Here is a 17,647-nt window from a genome sequence, read left to right as displayed (position 1 = left end):
GGGTTTGGGCAGGCGCGTGACCCATAGCACTCGGTCGTTACTGAGCAACCAAAACCATTACCGCGAGACCCTGAGAGCGGGAAGGTTACCGCGAGACCCTGAGAGCGGGGAGGTTACCGCGAGACCCTTAGCTCCGCGGTTAGAAGCCACCCTCCGCCACCGGTGGTCCTCGTGGCGGAGAGCGCAGTAAGAGGCGGATCACGGCCTTCTCCCCGGGGCTCTCCAGGCCCTCCCGCCTCAGGCCGGCGGGTGAGCTGGGCGTCCCGGGGGACAGGTTGCGTCCCGCAGGGCCCTCGCCACGGCTGCCCACGGGCCGGGCCCAGGCCTTGAGGTGGCGGTGAACCTCTCCCCATCCCCGCCTGCGGAACCTAGTGGCGGCAGCAGTCTGCATGGGTTGCGGTCCGTGGGACCTGGCACACGCTCCCCCCGCCTCCCGTTTGCGTGGCCTGAGGAGCCTGCGGGCCGGCTGGGTCCTGGGCTCCCGGCTCCCTCGGCGATGACGGCTGGGCAGGGTCTGGGGACCTGGCCCTGAGGGCGCTGCCAGCTGAGATCTGCCTCTTCAGCCGGGCCTGGGCACTGGCGGGAGGACCCAGACGGATGCTCCCAGGCACGGTACCCAGCCCCCGCAGGGACCCCCTCCTCTTAGCCAGGCCTGGACCTCGGAGGGCGAAAGTCGAGCCTGGGGACCTTGCCCTTTCTTGTCAGAACAGAGAATAACATTTGTTTTGGTGGAGGGTTACAGGAACGTCGTTCCCTGCCCAGGTCCCGACCTCAAGAACAAAGGATCTGACACCGAGAAGTTCTCAACAGTTAGCCACGCCCCTCGCTCACCTTTGGGGTTTTTAAGGCATGAGCCACCTGTCTCCTTGCACAGCCCTGCAATAAACCTTTCTCTGCTCCACACGCCGACATTTTCCTGTTGTTTGGATTCACTGTGCGTCGGGCACATGGACTTGCATTTGGTAGCACTTTGGTCATCTGAAAGACCAAATATGTAAATACACATTTCTTATAAATGACAGTATCCCTGGGTAACCAGTCCCTGATCAGGAGTCACACACCTGCAAACCCGTGTCCCCTTCCGTCACCAGCCCTGTCACCTCGGCCCAGACTTTGAACACGGCAGAATGTGTTTTGCTGACCACTGAGGTTGCGTCGGGAGCTCAGCCTGGCAGGAAGAGGGTGGAGTTTGCACATCTGGGTTCAAAATGCACCTGGGCACTGGCCGGTCATGTGACTGTGGCACTTAGCTTCCAGGACCCTCGGTCCCTCATGTGCTCAGCGGGGACCGTGCTGGACCTGCCAGGTTGCTGTGGAAATCACAGATTACATGCATCAGGGCCCAGCCCAGGGCTCGGCACACAGTGAGGACCGAATAAGGAGCGTGTCTCATCGTCGTCATCATTGGCGGCACCCGAGGCTTGACGGGATGTGGCCTGTGGCTGTGACACAGACACCTGAGCGTGACGATGAGACACGCTCCATGGCCTGTGGCTACAGCGAGAGCCGTGTACATGGCGTTTTGGGCAGCCACCAGCTGCCGGCATCCAGGAGACACGGTCCTGCACCGGCCTGTCAGTCAGCTTGAAAGGCAACCGGGATGACATCTTCTCCGACGCAGCAGACAGGGGGAGGGGGCACAGGGTGGTCTTCTGAGGTCAGCCAGCCTGGCTCAGTGGGAGAAGCCACCCCCTGGCTTCCGTGCTGAGGGGGCCGTGCAGCCAGTCTTCAGGATGACTGGAAAGGCAACTTGCTGAAAGAAAAGTCATCCGACTTTGGGTTACGTGTGTTTTTATTTCTCAGGCTCTCTGGCAGTGAAATCCAGTTTGGGATGTTCAGGGATTAGAGTCCCAAATGTGCTTACTCGCAGCCCTTAGCTTGTTCAGGCCCAGGAAGCCCGCCAGCCTCTTTTGCCCTGAGCTGTTTAATCCCAAAGTCCCTTTTCCTCGGCTTATAGAGCAGAAGTCATCGCTGTTGATGGATTCCGCGTGTTTCTCGGTCTATGTGAAAGTTCAGGTGCGCGTGATACGATCTTATTGTGTGGTTTCTTGACATTGAGCCTTGTCTCCTTTGTAAAGCAGTGGAATTGATTTCTGGGCACTTGAAAATAGAGCTGGGAGTGGGGAGACACGCTGCAAATACCAAGCAGGGGCAGCAGCAAGGCCAGCGCAGCGCCCACGTGCATTCGTTCATTCACTGGTCTGGGTGCTGCCTTGCAGAGCCTGGACACAGAGTTCTGGAACCGTAGCTCCCCCTGCAACTCTGGGGTTGCTTCCCAACTCCTGTAAAAACAATTACCTTCGAAGTGATGGGCATGAGGGGGGTGGGAGAAGAGCCCTAAAGCTCCTAGAGGTGGCCCTGGGGCTGGGTGCGGGCAGCTTGCTGAGGCTGGAGAAGGGATCCTGGGCAGCGGGGCTCAGGGGCCCCATGTCTAACATCCTCGCCTGGGTCCCCGGCAGCGGAGGGTCTGCATTCTAAGCGTGTGTTCTCTCTCGTTGCAGGTCGGAAGGAGAAAGCTCCCGCAGCGTCAGGTACGTGTGTCGTCAGCCTCCGTCTGTGCCTCTGTCCTGGGAGTGGGCGGTGTCGGTGAAACCATGTGCTTCGCTTTCTCTCTGACGGGGTCTGGCCAGGTCAGAGCCCTGCCCGCCACCTGGGCACCTTGGCCGTGCTGTGCTGGCTTGGGGTCCTGGAGCTAGAGCGCCAGTTTACTGCGTCGGTTTTCCTGGTCCTTGAGTGACCTTCACGGAGTCACCCCGCCTGGTGGTGGTTCCTTCCCATCGGGGCTGATGGTGACCGGGTTCGCCTGGGCTGTGACCCACGTAGGGCCAGAATCGTCTCAGCTCAGACAGCCCCTGAGGCCAGGCTGGGCAGGTGGGGCAAGTCTCTGGGGACTTTGGTGGAGGCGCGGGCTCTCAGCCTGGACTGCAGTGTCTCTCCAGGGTGCGTGGAGCAGACTGATGGTACTTTCTCGGGGCCTGCGGTGGAGACCCCTCTGCCTCCCCACCCCTACCAGCTGGGGGCTCTGAGTGGACCACGCGGAGGGTGTTAGTGCCTCAGCCCAGGGGCTGGTGCAGCAGGTCTCAAGGCTTGAGCTGGGGCCGAGAAAGCCATGGGGGATGGGAGACAATGGGTGGTAGAGAGAGTGGGGGCAGGAAGGAGAGACAAGGAGGCAATTAGAGAGCCACAGGGGCCCCGGGGCCCACTGGCTGCAGACCGGATGGTAGGTACCTTCCCGTGACCCCCTGGGGAGAGGAGATGCTCATCCGGGTCTGGCGCTGGGAGTGTCAGGCAGGGTGGGGTCTTCTGGGCAGCCTGCGGAGCCAGAGGCAGAGGTGAAGGTGGCTGCACCCCGGGGAGGCTCCCTGGAGTCAGTACCCGACGCACTCGGCTGTGGCGTAGCCCAGGAGACACGGGCGGGGCCAGTAGAGGGCCTGGGGCTGGTGGCCCCAAGCCATGCAGGGTCCCAGCCGGCAGCAGAGGCACACACACTCAAGGGGACCCAACAGGGTGTCACAAGGATGAGGGCCTGAAGGGGCTGGGCGAGACGCTCTGAGGGACAGAGGGTGTCCAGGAGATGCAGGAGGAGGCCCGGCCGGGCATTCAGGGACATCCCAGTGATGCAGCTGGGGGAGAGGAGTGTGCTGTCGGCTGCCGGCGGGGAAGAGGCCCAGGGCTGCTGTCCGTGAACAGAGCCAGGTGCAGGAGAGCGTGGGCCTCACGTTACATCCTGGGGCAAGGGCAGGAGACACAGGCAGCCACAGAATGTTCTCTCAGGAGGTGGGGGGCAGGGCAGGCAGGGACAGGGTGGCCGCGAGCCTCCCCTGGGTCCCTGTGCTGTTGCTGGGCTGTGAACCGTGCCCGTGTATGACCTCTTATTAAAAATCGAGAGCCGTCCGAGCTGAGGGTGGGTTGCTGAGCAGTGAGCGTCCCGGCACTGGGGGTGTGCAATGACACTGGAAGGAGATTGGCTCGCGGATGGGGGGGGTGAGGTCCCGTCCCCCGCCCCGTTGGGATCTGAGAACCCCCCTCTCTGGCTGACACACTCACCCAGAAGGTGCTGCGGCTGAGATGGGGCCCTGCACTGAGGTCTCCTGAGACCTGTGGGTCCAGCCGGGCTCCCCATGAGCAGCGGTGGGAGGTGTGTGTAGGATGAGCGAACCTCGAGGTGGCCAGCGAATGGCCCTGAAGAGCTTGGGCGCCCAGCCAGTCCCCCACCTCCAGCCTCAGCATCTCGTGGTGGTGGTGGAGGGGTGTCGGGAAGGTGGTTCTCTGAAGGCACTGACGCTGGAGCCGGGCCCAGGGAGGAGGGTTCTCCCCTCGGGGGAGGGGGGAGGACGTGTGCAGGGACCCGGAGCTGCATCTCTTGGCTGCCTGGCGGGAACAGGAACGGCCTCGGGACGCGGGTGGCGGAGTGCAGCGTGAACATACGCTCCCAGCTCCAGCCAGACGGTTCTCGGCAGGACGCCGGGCACTCAGGCGCCAGGCAAGGAAGAAAACTGATGGGGGCGCGGGCAGAGAAGGCTGCGTTTCAGCTCTTCTAGGGCTGCGGACCCCACCCCGATGGCTCCAGCTCGCTTGGCTGTGTGCACTCCTGGGTCGTGGGTGGAAACTGTCAGGACTTGAAGGTGCCGTGTTCAGGTCTGGACTGCGTCTCCATCCTGCGTTTCAGCCCCGGGGCCGTGGACGCCAGCATCAGGCCTTGGCCACATGTCACACCCTTTGCTCGCCGGTGTGGGCACAGCACACACGCACGCACGCGCGCACGCACACACAGCCCTCCCTTTGCTCAGGACCAGGAGCTGCCAGGCTGCTCAGATATAACCCCTGATGGGTCCCAGTCCTCTCCCCATGCTCAGGTCACTGCCTCCCAGCACAGCTGCAAAATTGGGTTTCCAGGGAAGAGTGTCGTGGGATCTCTTCTGTCAGTGAGCCCAGACCCCACCGGGTGGCCTCTCCGTAGCCCCTCGGCCCTCAGGGCCGCCAGAGGGAGTGCTCTGAAGCAGGGACCCTCTGCTTCTCCTCCACGATCCCCGTTGCCCCTCGGCCGGCACCTCCCACCTGTGCAGTCTGGTTTTCCGCTAAGTCCCCCTCGACCTCCTGCTTGCTCCCACCCGGCGGTGCTCCTCGCCTTCTGAATGCGTCCAGTGACTCCCTGCCTGCCTTCCGGCTTGTGCGTATGACTCGGGCCGTTTCCTCTGCCCCCTCCACGGGGCAAACCTGTGCCTTTCTCGGAATCCCCCCAAGCTGCTGCCTCCCTGAAACTTTGAAGGAGGCAGCAGCTCGGGGGGATTGAGGGGGGCATGGATGAAGTGCTGTCCTCCCCTCCACCCCTTGATGCTGAAAACCTGGCCTCTGTGCACCGGTGCCGAATCGAATCTCAGAGACAGTTTGGGGTGAAGTAGAAAAGAAGAGCTTTATTGCTTTGCCAGGCAAAGGGGTCACAGCAGACTCCTGCCCTTGAAAACTGTGTCGTCTCCTCCCAGGAGGATTTGGTGAGGAGGTTTATAGCCATGGTTCAAGGGTGGGGTTGCTGATAAGGATTGCAGTGTGTGCGGGACCTGTAGTCCTTTAATCTGGTCTCCGTGGTCTCCTGATGAGCTTCTCTGGTTCCTTTAATCTGACCTCAGGTGGTCTTCTCTGGAATGAAGAATGCTGACGTCTTCCACCTGTAGGGGTTTTAGTTCTGTAAAGAGCTCCAAGATGTTGTTGTGTGTATCTCTTGAGGGGGAACCAGGACCCCGCCCCAAGGCTGCACTGTTGTTTCTTGGCGTCTCTGCATCCCCTCCGTGCCCTGATTGGCAGCTGTTTGAACTGCCCTTTGGAGCTCAGGGAAGGTCGTAGAGGCTGAACAGAGAGGCTCCTTGCCCAGGAGGAGCCCCGCAGGGTCCTGCTCGGTTCCATCCTTGCCTTCTGTAGCTGCTGTGCTTGCTTTTGATATCCAAGTTCATGCTGCTTTTGCGTCCTAGTGATGTGAGCCCCTGTCTTACTTCCCCAGGCAGAGTAATGGGCCCCGGATGTGGCCCTGGGTCGTTTCCAGGTAGGCCAGCACCTTCCAGGCACACGGCAGGCCGCAAGGGCCTTAGTGGAATGCATTTACCTGGTATCACTAGGTATCCCTGGAGCCCCAGCGTGATACCTTGCATATAGAACATGGACAAGCTAATGTTTGTTTTAGTGGATTCAGGACCCATAAATGTTTTCAGGCCATGAACTTGGAGGAAAAGAGAAAAGTGGACCATTCGCCTTGGTCAGTGGAGAATCCTTCACATCCCTACGTCCACAACAAACCCTCACTAAAAATAGTGGGCAGAAGGGGCCACCTTTTGGGGGTTTTTTTTGTTGTTTTTGCGGTACACGGGCCTCTCGCCGCTGTGGCCTCTCCCGCTGCGGAGCACAGGCTCCGGACGTGCAGGCTCAGCGGCCGTGGCTCACGGGCCCAGCCGCTCCGTGGCACGCGGGATCCTCCCGGACCGGGGCACGAACCCGTGTCCCCTGCATCGGCAGGCGCACTCTCAACCACTGTGCCACCAGGGAAGCCCAAGGGGCCACCTTTGACGTCTGGGTTTCGTTAGGCTGGCAAAGTGAGGTATTGATGGACGGACGCCCTGAGCGGATTCTTTGCTGAATGTTAAGGAACTGAACCCTGGGAGACCCCCTGTTGCTTACACCCTCCCCAGGGCCCCTTCATGGGGAGGTTATTTCTCTTTAGACTCCAGTGATCTGAGGCATTATCTTTCTGCTTGGCTGTCTCAGCCTCCCCGAGCAGTAGGAAACTGCTTGTCCAGGAGAAGGCTGTTTGAGAATTCTCGTGCACTTCTTTTCCCCGAGGCGAAACATTTGCAAGATCAGATGGATTCATTTTCCACAAATGAAATGACTCATTTTTGACCATTTTGCAAACGTAGGACTTTGCTCCTTGTGCCCGGGGAGCACGTGTCTGCTTTTCACTCCATTCCAGGGGAAGCTTACGAGGCCCAGGCTTTGAATCTTTTAATGATTTATTTAGTGGGAAAGAGGAGAGGTTTGCAGAGTTTGGAGTTTGAAAAGAATGATGAGCTGCGCGGAGGCCCCAGAAGGAGTGCTGATACTGTATTTAAGATGCAAGGACTTTCTGCACGGTAAAGAGTTATTTTTTCTCTCCCTGGCTCTCATCAACCCCTTCAAATGAACTCATATTCACCGGTGGGAATTAAGTATCATTTAACGAGTGTTCACCGTGGGTCGGGGCCTCCCCTCATCTGTGCCAGCCCCACCCCTGCATGCGAATTATTAGCCTCATTTCTTCAGCTCTGGGAAATTGAGGCTGAGGAATACTAACCAGCTTCCCTGGGAGCCAGGACGTGGAACACCAAACCTTTCCAAGTCAGAATTCCTGGCGTCCTTGTTGAAAATGCAGATTTCCAGGCCCGTCCTTACCGTGATTGAACGCAGCTGGCAATGTTTGCTGTGCTGGGTGAACAGAGCTGACCGCTCGCCTCCAGGATGGACTGGGAGCTGGTTCCAAACCAGAGAGAAGGGCTGGGGGCCTTGTCCGGCAGGATGTCCGGTGTCCAGAGAGCCTGGACGAGAGGCTGAGCAGGTGGCCTAGGACGTGAGCAAAATCTTGCTTAGCACCATGGAATGGAAGGAGCAGAGGCACTGGATTTAGACAACTCTGAATCCAAATCCTTTCTCCTCATTTTTCCCTCGTGTCACCAGGGATCAGACGCTGAACTCTCCAGGCCTCAAATTTCAGTCATTCAGCAGTCTTTATTAAACATATACTGGGGGCTTCCCTGGTGGCGCAGTGGTTGGGAGTCGTCCTGCCAACGCAGGGGACACGGGTTCGAGCCCTGGTCTGGGAAGATCCCACATGCCGTGGAGCAACTAGGCCCATGTGCCACAACTACTGAGCCTGCGCTCTAGAGCCCGCGAGCCACAAATACTGAGCCCACGTGCCACAGCTACTGAAGCCCGTGCGCCTAGAGCCTGTGCTCCGCAGCAAGGAGAACTACCACAATGAGACGGCCACGCACCGCAACGAAGAGTAGCCCCCGCTCGCCACAACTAGAGAAAGCCCGCGCTCAGCAACGAAGACCCAACACAGCCAAAAATAAAATAAATAAGTAAATAAAATAAATAAGTATATTAAAAAAAAAAACACCTTCTGTATGCTAACCCCTAAGGGCATGAAGACCAGTGAGATACAGTGAATGAAATGGGAGCAAAGATCTCAGCCCACAGCCAGTGGGCCTGTCAGAAGAGGCTGCTGGTGGAACAGTGTGTGACAGGAAGTACCATTCAGTTCACTTCTACCTTCTTCTCTCCTTTCTCCTCCCTCCACCAGTCTCTGGAGACTCACCTCCTTGGAATCCAGAGGGAGGATTGGAGGCAAGCCGTTCCCAGCTTGGGGAACATCCACGTGGCTGTCTTCCATCCTCACTTGCCTCCCCCCACCCCGAGATTTCTCGTCTCTCAGGGCCAGTTTCTTACTTTGCATCTCCTTGGCTCTGTGCTGCATCCTGAGCCGTTTCCTCAGGATGGCCTTTCAGTTCACTAATACTCCCTTCAGCTGTGTCTATCTGCTGTGGGGCCCATCCCTGGGGGGCTGAGGCTCTTGGGTGGGGTGCATATGTGTTCAGCCTGATTCTGGAGGTACCATTGCGCCTCTGTTTACAACAGGAAATAGAAAGATCTTACAGGAACCAGATTCAGGTCACTGGGCGAAGAACCCATCTGGCTGGATATTTTATTTTGTTTTTATTTTAATTTTTATTTATTTTTGGACCACCCCACACAGCTTGTGGGATATTAGTTCCCCGATCAGAGATTGAACCCGAGCCTCGTGAGTGTGGAGTCCTAACCACTGGACCGCCCGGGAATTCCCTCTGGCTGGATGTTTTAGAAGAATCCTCCGGTGACCGTCTAGGAGATGGGCCAGAGATGTTTGGGGGGTATCACGGCAATGCCAGCCTCATAGAGTGAGTTGGAAATGTTCTCTCTCCTGAATTTTTTTAGATGAGTTTGAGAAGGCTTGGAGTAAGTTCTTCTTAAACTATTTGGTAGAATTCACCAGTGAAGCCATCAATCAGGTCCACAGCTTTTTTTGGTCCAGAGTTTTTGATTACTGATCTAGTCACCTTACTACTTGTGAGTCTATTCAGATTTTCTATTTCTTTGTGACTCGGTCTAGGCAGGTTTTGTATTTCTAGGAATTTGTCGTTTTATCCAGGTTATCCAATTCATTAGAGTACAATTGTTCATAATCCTTTTTATTTCTCCACAGTCAGTGGTAATGCCTCCGCGTTCACTTCTATTTTAATAATTTGTCTCCCTTTTTTTCTTAGTCAGTCTAGTTAACAGTCTGCCAACTTTGCTAATCTTTCCAAAGCACCAACTTTCGGTTTTGTTGATTTTCTCTATTGCTTTCCTATTCTCTATTTTATCTCTGCTCTAATCTTTATTGTCAGCTTCCTTCTGCTAGCTTTGGGTTTAATTTGTTCTTTTTTTTTTAGTTCCCCAAGTTGTATAAAGTTAGGTTATTGACTTGTGATCTTGTTTTTTAGTGTAAACATTTATAACTATAAATTACCCTCTTAGCACTGCTAAGTTTGGTATGTCCTGTTTCATTTGCCCTCATCTCTAAGTATTTTCTCATTTCCCTTGTGATTTATTCTTTGGTACAAGGTTCTTTTGAGTGTGTTGTGTAATTTCCACAAATTTGTGAATTTCCCACTTTTCCTCTGTTACTGATTTCTAACTTCATCCCACTGTGGTTGGAGAAGATACCTTGTATGATATCTATCTTTGAAAATCTACTAAGACATAAATTGTACTCTAACACGTGGTCTGTCCTGGAGAAGGCCCCATGTGTACTTGTGTGCTGTGTTGGTGGGTAGGGTCACGTGTGTCTTAGATCTGGTTGGTTCATTATGTTGTTCAAGTCCTCTGCTTCCTCACTTATCCTCTGTGTGGTTGTTCCATCCATCCCTGAGAGTGGGGTATTGAAGGCTCCAACTCTTATGTAGAACCGACTATTTCTCCCTCAGTTATGCCCATTTTCGCTTCATGTATCTTGATGATCCGTCATTAGGGGTGAAAAAATATATACACTACATTTGGTAGTGTATATATGTCCATGCCACTCTCTCACTTCGTCCCAGCTTACCCTTCCCCGTCCCCGTGTCCTCAAGTCCATTCTCTACGTCTGCGTCTTTATTCCTGTGCTGCCCCTAGGTTCTTCAGAACCTTTTTCTTTTTTTTTTTTAGATTCCATATATATGTGTTAGCGTACGGTATTTGTTTTTCTCTTTCTGACTTACTTCACTCTGTATGACAGACTCTATGTCCATCCACCTCACTACAAATAACTGAATTTCATTTCTTTTTATGGCTGAGTAATATTCCATTGTATATATGTGCCACATCTTCTTTATCTGTTCATCTGTCGATGGACACTTAGGTTGCTTCCATGTCCTGGCTTTTGTAAATAGTGCTGCAATGAACATTGTGGTACATGACTCTTTTTTGAATTACGGTTTTTTCAGGGTATATGCCCAGTAGTGGGATTTCTGCGTCATATGGTAGCTCTGTTTTTAGTTTTTTAAGGAATCTCTATACTGTTCTCCATAGTAGCTGTATCAATTTACATTCCCACCAACAGTGCAAGAGGGTTCCCTTTTCTCCACACCCTCTCCAGCATTTATTGTTTGTAGATTTTTGGATGATGGCCATTCTGACTGGTGTGAGATGATACCTCATTGTAGTTTTTTTTTTTTTTTTTTGCGGTACGCGGGCCTCTCACTGTTGTGGCCTCTCCCATTGCGGAGCACAGGCTCCGGATGCACAGGCTCAGTGGCCATGGCTCACGGGCCCAGCCGCTCCACGGCATGTGGGATCTTCCCGGACCAGGGCACGAACCCGTGTCCCGTGCATCGGCAGGTAGACTCCCAACCACTGCGCCACCAGGGAAGCCCTCATTGTAGTTTTGATTTGCATTTCTCTAATGATTAGTGGTGTTGAGCCTCCTTTCATGTGGTTGTTGGCAATCTGTATATCTTCTTTGGAGAAATATCTATTTAGGTCTTCCACCCATTTTTGGATTTGGTTGTTTATTTTTCTTATATTGAGCTGCATGAGCTGCTTGTATATTTTTGAGATTAATCCTTTGTCAATTGCTTCATTTGCAAATATTTTCTCCCATTCTGAGGGTTGTCTTTTTATCTTGTTTATGGTTTCCTTTGCTGTGCAGAAGCTTTTAAGTTTCATTAGGTCCCATTTGTTTATTTTTGTTTTTACTTCCGTTTCTCTAGGAGGTGGGTCAAAAAGGATCTTGCTGTGATTTATGTCCTAGAGTGTTCTGCCTATGCTTTCCTCTAAGAGTTTTATAGTGTCTGGCCTTACATTTAGGTCTTTAATCCATTTTGAGTTCATTTTTGTATATGGTGTTAGGGAGTGTTCTAATTTCATTCTTTTACATGTAGCTGTCCAGTTTTCCCAGCACCACTTATTGAAGAGGCTGTCTTTCCTCCATTGTATATCCTTGCCCCCTTTGTCATGGATTAGTTGACCATAGGTGCGTGGGTTTATCTCTGGGCTTTCTATCCTGTTCCATTGATCTGTATATCTGTTTTTGAGCCAGTACCATACTGTCTTGATTACTGTAGCTTTGCAGTATAATCTGAAGTCAGGGCATCTGATTCCTCCAGCTCCGTTTTTTTCCCTCAAGACTGCTTTGGCTCTTCAGGGTCTTTTGTGTTTCCATACAAGTTGTGAAATTTTTTGTTCTAGTTCTGTGAAAAATGACATTGGTAGTTTGATAGGGATTGCATTGAATCTGTAGATTGCTTTGGGTAGTAGAGTTATTTTCACAATGTTGATTCTTCCAATCCAAGAACATGGTATATCTCTCCATCTCTTGGTATCATCTTTAATTTCTTTCATCAATGTCTTATAGTTTTCTGCATACAGGTCTTTTGTCTCATTAGGTAGGTTTATTACTAGGTATTTTATTTGTTTTGTTGCAGTGGTAAATGGGAGTGTTTCCTTAATTTCTCTTTCAGATTTTTCATCATTAGTGTATAGGAATGCAAGAGATTTCTGTGCATTAATTTTGTATCCTGCTGCTTTCCCAAATTCATTGATTAGCTCTAGTAGTTTTCTGGTAGCATCTTTAGGATTCTCTATGTATAATATCATGTCATCTGAAAACAGTGACAGTTTTACTTCTTCTTTTCCAAATTGGGTTCCTTTTATTTCTTTTTCGTCTCTGATTGCTGTGGCTAAAACTTCCAAAACTATGTTGAATAAAAGCGGTGAGAGTGGGCAACCTTGTCTTGTTCCTGATCTTAGTGGAAATGGTTTCAGTTTTTCACCATTGAGAACGATGTTGGCTGTGGGTTTGCCATATATGGCCTTTATTATGTTGAGGTAAGTTCCCTCTATGCCTACTTTCTGGAGAGTTTTTATCATAAATGGCTATTGAATTTTGTCAGAAGCTTTTTCTGCATCTATTGAGATTATCATATGGTTTTTATACTTCAGTTTGTTAATATGGTGTATCACATTAATTGATTTGTATATATTGAAGAATCCTTGCTTTTCTGGGATAAACCCCACTTGATCGTGGTGTAGGATCCTACGTTTTTATCCTGTCTGCCAATCAGTCTTTTGTTTGGAGAATATAATCCATTTACATTTAAAGTAATTACTAATAAGGAAAGACTTATTTCTTTTATTTTGCTGTTTGTTTTCTATACACTTTATGGCTTTTTTGTCCCTCATTTCCTACATGGCCATCTTCTTTTGCTCTTAACGGATTTTTTGTAGTGAACGATTTTAATGTCCTTCTCATTTCCTTTTGTGTATATTCTATGGCTCTTTTCTTTCTGGTTACCATGGGATTACATTTAACATACAAAAGTTATAACACTCTAATGCCAAGTTATACCAGCTTAACTTCAATAACATACAAAAATTCTGCTCCTATACAGCTCTGACCCCACCCCCTTTCAGTTACTGATGTCACAGAATTACATCTTCACGCATTTTGTGTCCAAAAACAGACTTATAATTGGGTTTTTAATTACATTAATCTCTTAAATCAGGTAGAAAATAAAAAGTGGAGCTACAAACTGATGTTACAGTAGTACCAGCTTTTTAATCATCTGTGTATTTATTTTTTCACAAGGCTTTGAGTTACTGTCCAGCATCCTTCATTTCAACCTGAAGGACGTGCCTCGTTGCAGGCAGGTCTGGTGCTAAAGAAGTCTCTCAGCTTTGGTTTATCTGGGAGGGTCTTAATTCCTCCCTCATTTTTGAAGGACAGTTTTGCCAGATATAGGATTCTTGGTTGACAGCTTTTTTTCCTTCAGCACTTTGAATACATCAAGCCCACGCCGTCTGGCCTCCAAGGTTTCTGATGAGAAATCTCCTGATCTTACTGGAGAAAATCAGATGAAAGCTATTTTCCTCTCAGCTCTATAGATGCTAACAATGTACCTTCACACCCAGGCCAGATCTCTACTCCTCTTCCATGCAGTTTCTTCATATGCATTACTTCCTGGAGCCGATAGTTCTTAGAATTGATAGTAAATGAATTCCCATTTAAATTCTATTCTCATTGTTTCCTCTGTGTGGGTTAGTTGGATTGTGAGCTCCACAAGGGAAGTTCTGGAATCACCCCTCAACATCCCAGGTTTTCAAATGCTATGTATTCGACATAATAACAAAAATAATAAAAATACTTACCTTACCATGTCTTATGCAACAGAATATTTTCCTGTAGTGTCGTGATGTCAGTTGAGTTGTAGTATTATTCTGAGACCAGAGTTTAAGGAAACAGAATTCAATATTTCAAGTGTCTATGTTATGAGGTCTTTAGAAGCCAAAAATTATTACAGATTTTCAAGCTAGAAATGAAAAGGCCACTGGATTATCCTACAGTTTTCATTTCGAATAAAGTAAATATCAATCTTGAATAACCCACATAAACAGAAAGCTCTTTGGGTCCTTTTTTTGTTTGTTTTTGTTTTGGTTTTTTTTTTTGGTTGTTTGTTTGTTTGTTAAAGAGTAAAGGGGTCTTGAGACTGATTAGTGAGAAAACCACTGTGGTTTATCCCCAGCTGTGACTGGTCCGTTTCTTGCTCTGACCTCATAGGTGCCACTGTGATGTATTCACAGAAAACCTACAGAAGTCCCTGCTGGGCCCAGGTTTTGGGTCTTTATAGCCCAGGAAGCTGCCTTTGGTGACCTGATGGCATTGGACCCACAGTTGGCTTGTTTTTTGCTTTTTACCGCTGTTTTGTTTATTTTTTCTTTTTTCTCTACTCTTTTATTTTTCTTTAGTTTCTTTGTTCTTTTTCTCATTTTATCTGAATTTTTTTTTTGTATTTTTAGTACAGTTAGTATCGTTAGAATTGTTGGTATAGTTAGTGTAGGTAGTATTATTATTAGCACAGTAAGTATAGTTAGCGTTGTTAGTTAATATTGTCACTTAGTGTAGTTAGCAGGTCACCATGGTGCAGGGCCTCACTGAGGCCTCCCTGCTGACAAGGAGGCTCGTGTGGACTGTTCCAGGCTCCTCAGGACCACTGGCCGAGGTAGCTTCGCCAAGGTGACATTGGCCCAGATGGCCATCAGGGTCGTTAAGGAAACTCAGCAGAGCTCCTCCAGCCTCCAGGCACTTTTCCATGAAGTGCACAGCATGAAGGTTTTAAATCACCCAACATCATAAAGTTATCTGAGGTGACTGACCGGAGGAGACCTGTTGGACCATTTACAGGCCGCAGGACACACGGAGGCCCGGGGCACATGGGCAGCTGGTCTCTGCCCTGCAGCACGGCCACCAGGAGGGGATCGAGCCTGGGACCTGAGCCAGGATATCTCCTCTCTGAGGATGAGATGGACACGACAGCTGCAGACTTGGGCCCCAGCGTGAGTTCACGGGCAGAGGAGCCTCGCGTCCCCACGCAGCTGTACGGGGACAAAGTGGGCGGCCTGAGGAGTGCCAGGAGTCAGGGCAGAGGCCAGAGAGCCCGCCGGTCCCCCAGCCAGCCTAGAGGCGAGGACCACCACCTCCAGCCCAGCCCTGCGGCGGGGCCCGGGGCCTCCCCTCCTCTCACAGCACCAGCTGCCACACTGGAGCCTCAGAGAAAGCCGCACGCCCCCAGGGCGGGACCCTCCTGGGCACCCTGACGCTGGGACCCCCGCCTCGCCCTCTGGCAGCCAGAACCGGCAGCGGGTGGCTGGGAGATTCTCGAACTTTATCAGAAAGCATCTACGTTTCAGGCTGCCGGGCAAGAAGCGTCACAGCAAAGTGAGCCCAGTGTGACCCCTTTTGGACGGCGGAGGAAGGGCGGACCGCACTCCCTGCATTTAAATGCAGAGCAAGAGGACGCGGAGCCAGGAGCCTGGCGACAGGTGCAGGAGGTGGGCCGGGGCTGGACACACACTCCCTCCCGCGAGCGGGAGCAGGGCCGGACGTGCGCGCTGTGTGCACGGATGCCAGTGGACGAGGGGTTGTTCTCTGCCCGAGATTCAAGTCAGGAGGGTATCCAGCATCTCCATGGTGAGCTTCGAGGACGAACTGGAGCTGCCTGAGGCAGGTCTGCCCCTCGGCCCCCGCCTGGGTGTCACTGCAGAGGCTGGACAGTCTTTCCTGCGGCGCTCCCCTCCCCCGCTCCTCTCTGTCTTTTCTTCCGTGCTGGTGGGGAGGGGACAGTTCTTGTCAAGCACTGGGTTCTTCCTCATCTTGAACTCGATGCTCCAGAAAGCTGCAACACAGACGCTCTGTTCTGCACCCTCCTGCCCAGAATGGGGGCTGCGTATGCTGCAGTCTGAGAAGCAGGGAGTGACGTGGTGCTTGGAGTTCGTCAGAACAACTAAATGCAATAATGACTTTAAAGAATTATCCCGGCAACTCCCAGCAGCCATACATGCGGTGCTGAGGGGAAAAGGCTGGGAGCCGCACTCAGGGCAGAAATGCAGACACTGTGCATTGCCTTCCTGCACGAACAGCACCGAACGTTTCCAGAAGGACTGCGGGGAACTTTTGGTCCTGTGCCCTGTGTTCATTATGACCAAGAGGTTCATTATAGGATAACAAAGCCCCGTGAAGCAGCCTGTGTGGGGAGTCGGAGAAGGGGGGGTGGGCGTGGCCCCCCGGAGAGGCTTGGGGTCACTTTCCTGTGCAGCTGGCTTTTCTGACTGTCATGCAGGAGTCGGGCCTTTTCCCCTTTCCCCATCTGGGAGGGGCCCCGAGGCCTGGGTTTGAGCACAGGAAACGGAGAGCAGGCATCCGGGCGGCAGGAAGCCGGGGTGTCAGGCACACGCAGGACAGAAATGGGGAGCGAGGCTGGGAGGCAGGGGCTAGGCCGGCCCCCCTTGCTTCCAGGCCCACCCCCACTGGTGCACCGTGTTCGGTGGCCCCAAACTCACGCTCCCCAGCTCAGGGCCTGGAAGCCGGCGGCTCCGATGTCAGAGCTCTCAGCCCCCGAGACCGTCTCCTCCTCTTCTGTGAGCCTTGGGCCTGGGCTGGGCCATGGCTGTGCTTATTTCCCTCATCAGTCCAAGCTCAGTCCCACAGGGAGGGCTTTGGGTTTTTTTCTAAAGAGCAGGGGACCCACGAGCAGGGAGTGACACAGCTGCCTTCCATTGGACAAGACGCGTCTGGCTGCAGGTGTCCAGGGGGCTCGGGATGGGGGCAGGGGCGAGAGCCTCCGTCAGTAAGGGAGCCCCGCCAGCGATTTGCCAGCAAAACTCATGAAAAGCACCCAGAATCTCATGATTTTTAGCTGGTTCCTGAATTATGAATTGCTTAGTGCAATTTGATGGACAGTCTTTCATACAGCATGACTTTAGGGTTGAGAGTGGTGAGGAGGGGGGAGGGCGCACTAGAAGGGGCGGGGCCGAGGGGTCCGGGTGGCTCCCAGTAGCCTTGTCCACTTCCCAGAGCACCGAACACTGACTTTCCGCTGGTCACGCGGCCGCCCGGGACTACAGAGGTCCCACCTCCTCTGCGGCGAGGCTGCTTGTGTGACCAAGCTCTCCCTCGAGGACAGGTAGGGAAGCAACGTGCACAAGCTCTAGAGTATGTCCCAGGAGAGAGAAGCAGGCGCTTTCTGCTTCTCCCTCTGTCCTGCCCCTGGAAACATAAGCTCTGAGGTTGGAGCTCCGTCCTGCCCGTGGGGACGAGGCAACTCCTCTGGGACGACAGGGCAGCAGGGACAGGGGCTTCCTGGACCAGTCCTGGACTGTCAGCCTCCAGACCCAGCGTGGCGGATGCCAGCTTCCATTTGCCACTCTGCTGTGAGGCCCTGTGTTACAGCCGCTGGGCCTTTTCCTAAGTAGGACAGCAGTCCTGGAGGGGACATTTCTTGTGGCTCCCTTGGGTCCGGTTGCTCCCAGGACCGCAGCTGTCTGACATTTCCAGCCCACCCTTCCATAGGTGACAGCCAAGCTCAGCTGCAGCCCACTCTCTTCTCTGGGCGCTTCTCTGGAAATCTAACGCAGGAAGACAGATGCTCCCGACCGAACGAGCGAGGAGCTGATGTCTTCCTGGGGCACCAGCCCCACTCAGTCCCAGAGACGTAGGTTGTTTTGAAATATTCTGCACTGACTCTCTCCCTGCTAATATCTGCAGATTCTAATTAGATAACTCAGGGAACAG

The 17,647-nt window shown here is 52.4% G+C and overlaps 1 protein-coding gene across 5 annotated transcripts in view; it reads left to right on the top strand.

The window, feature by feature from the left end:
* Positions 1-17,647, top strand: part of IQSEC1 (IQ motif and Sec7 domain ArfGEF 1) — a 330,995-nt gene that overhangs the window by 91,458 nt on the left and 221,890 nt on the right. For all 5 annotated transcript variants that reach the window (XM_049693707.1, XM_049693708.1, XM_049693705.1 and 2 more), the window contains exon 2: positions 2,502-2,531. In XM_049693707.1, coding sequence (XP_049549664.1) covers positions 2,502-2,531 — 30 coding nt within the window. The remainder of the gene's footprint in view (positions 1-2,501; positions 2,532-17,647) is intronic.

Source organism: Orcinus orca, chromosome 10 (genome assembly GCF_937001465.1).
Source record: "Orcinus orca chromosome 10, mOrcOrc1.1, whole genome shotgun sequence".
Taxonomy (NCBI): domain Eukaryota; kingdom Metazoa; phylum Chordata; class Mammalia; order Artiodactyla; family Delphinidae; genus Orcinus; species Orcinus orca.
This window is presented reverse-complemented; position numbering and strand designations above follow the sequence as displayed.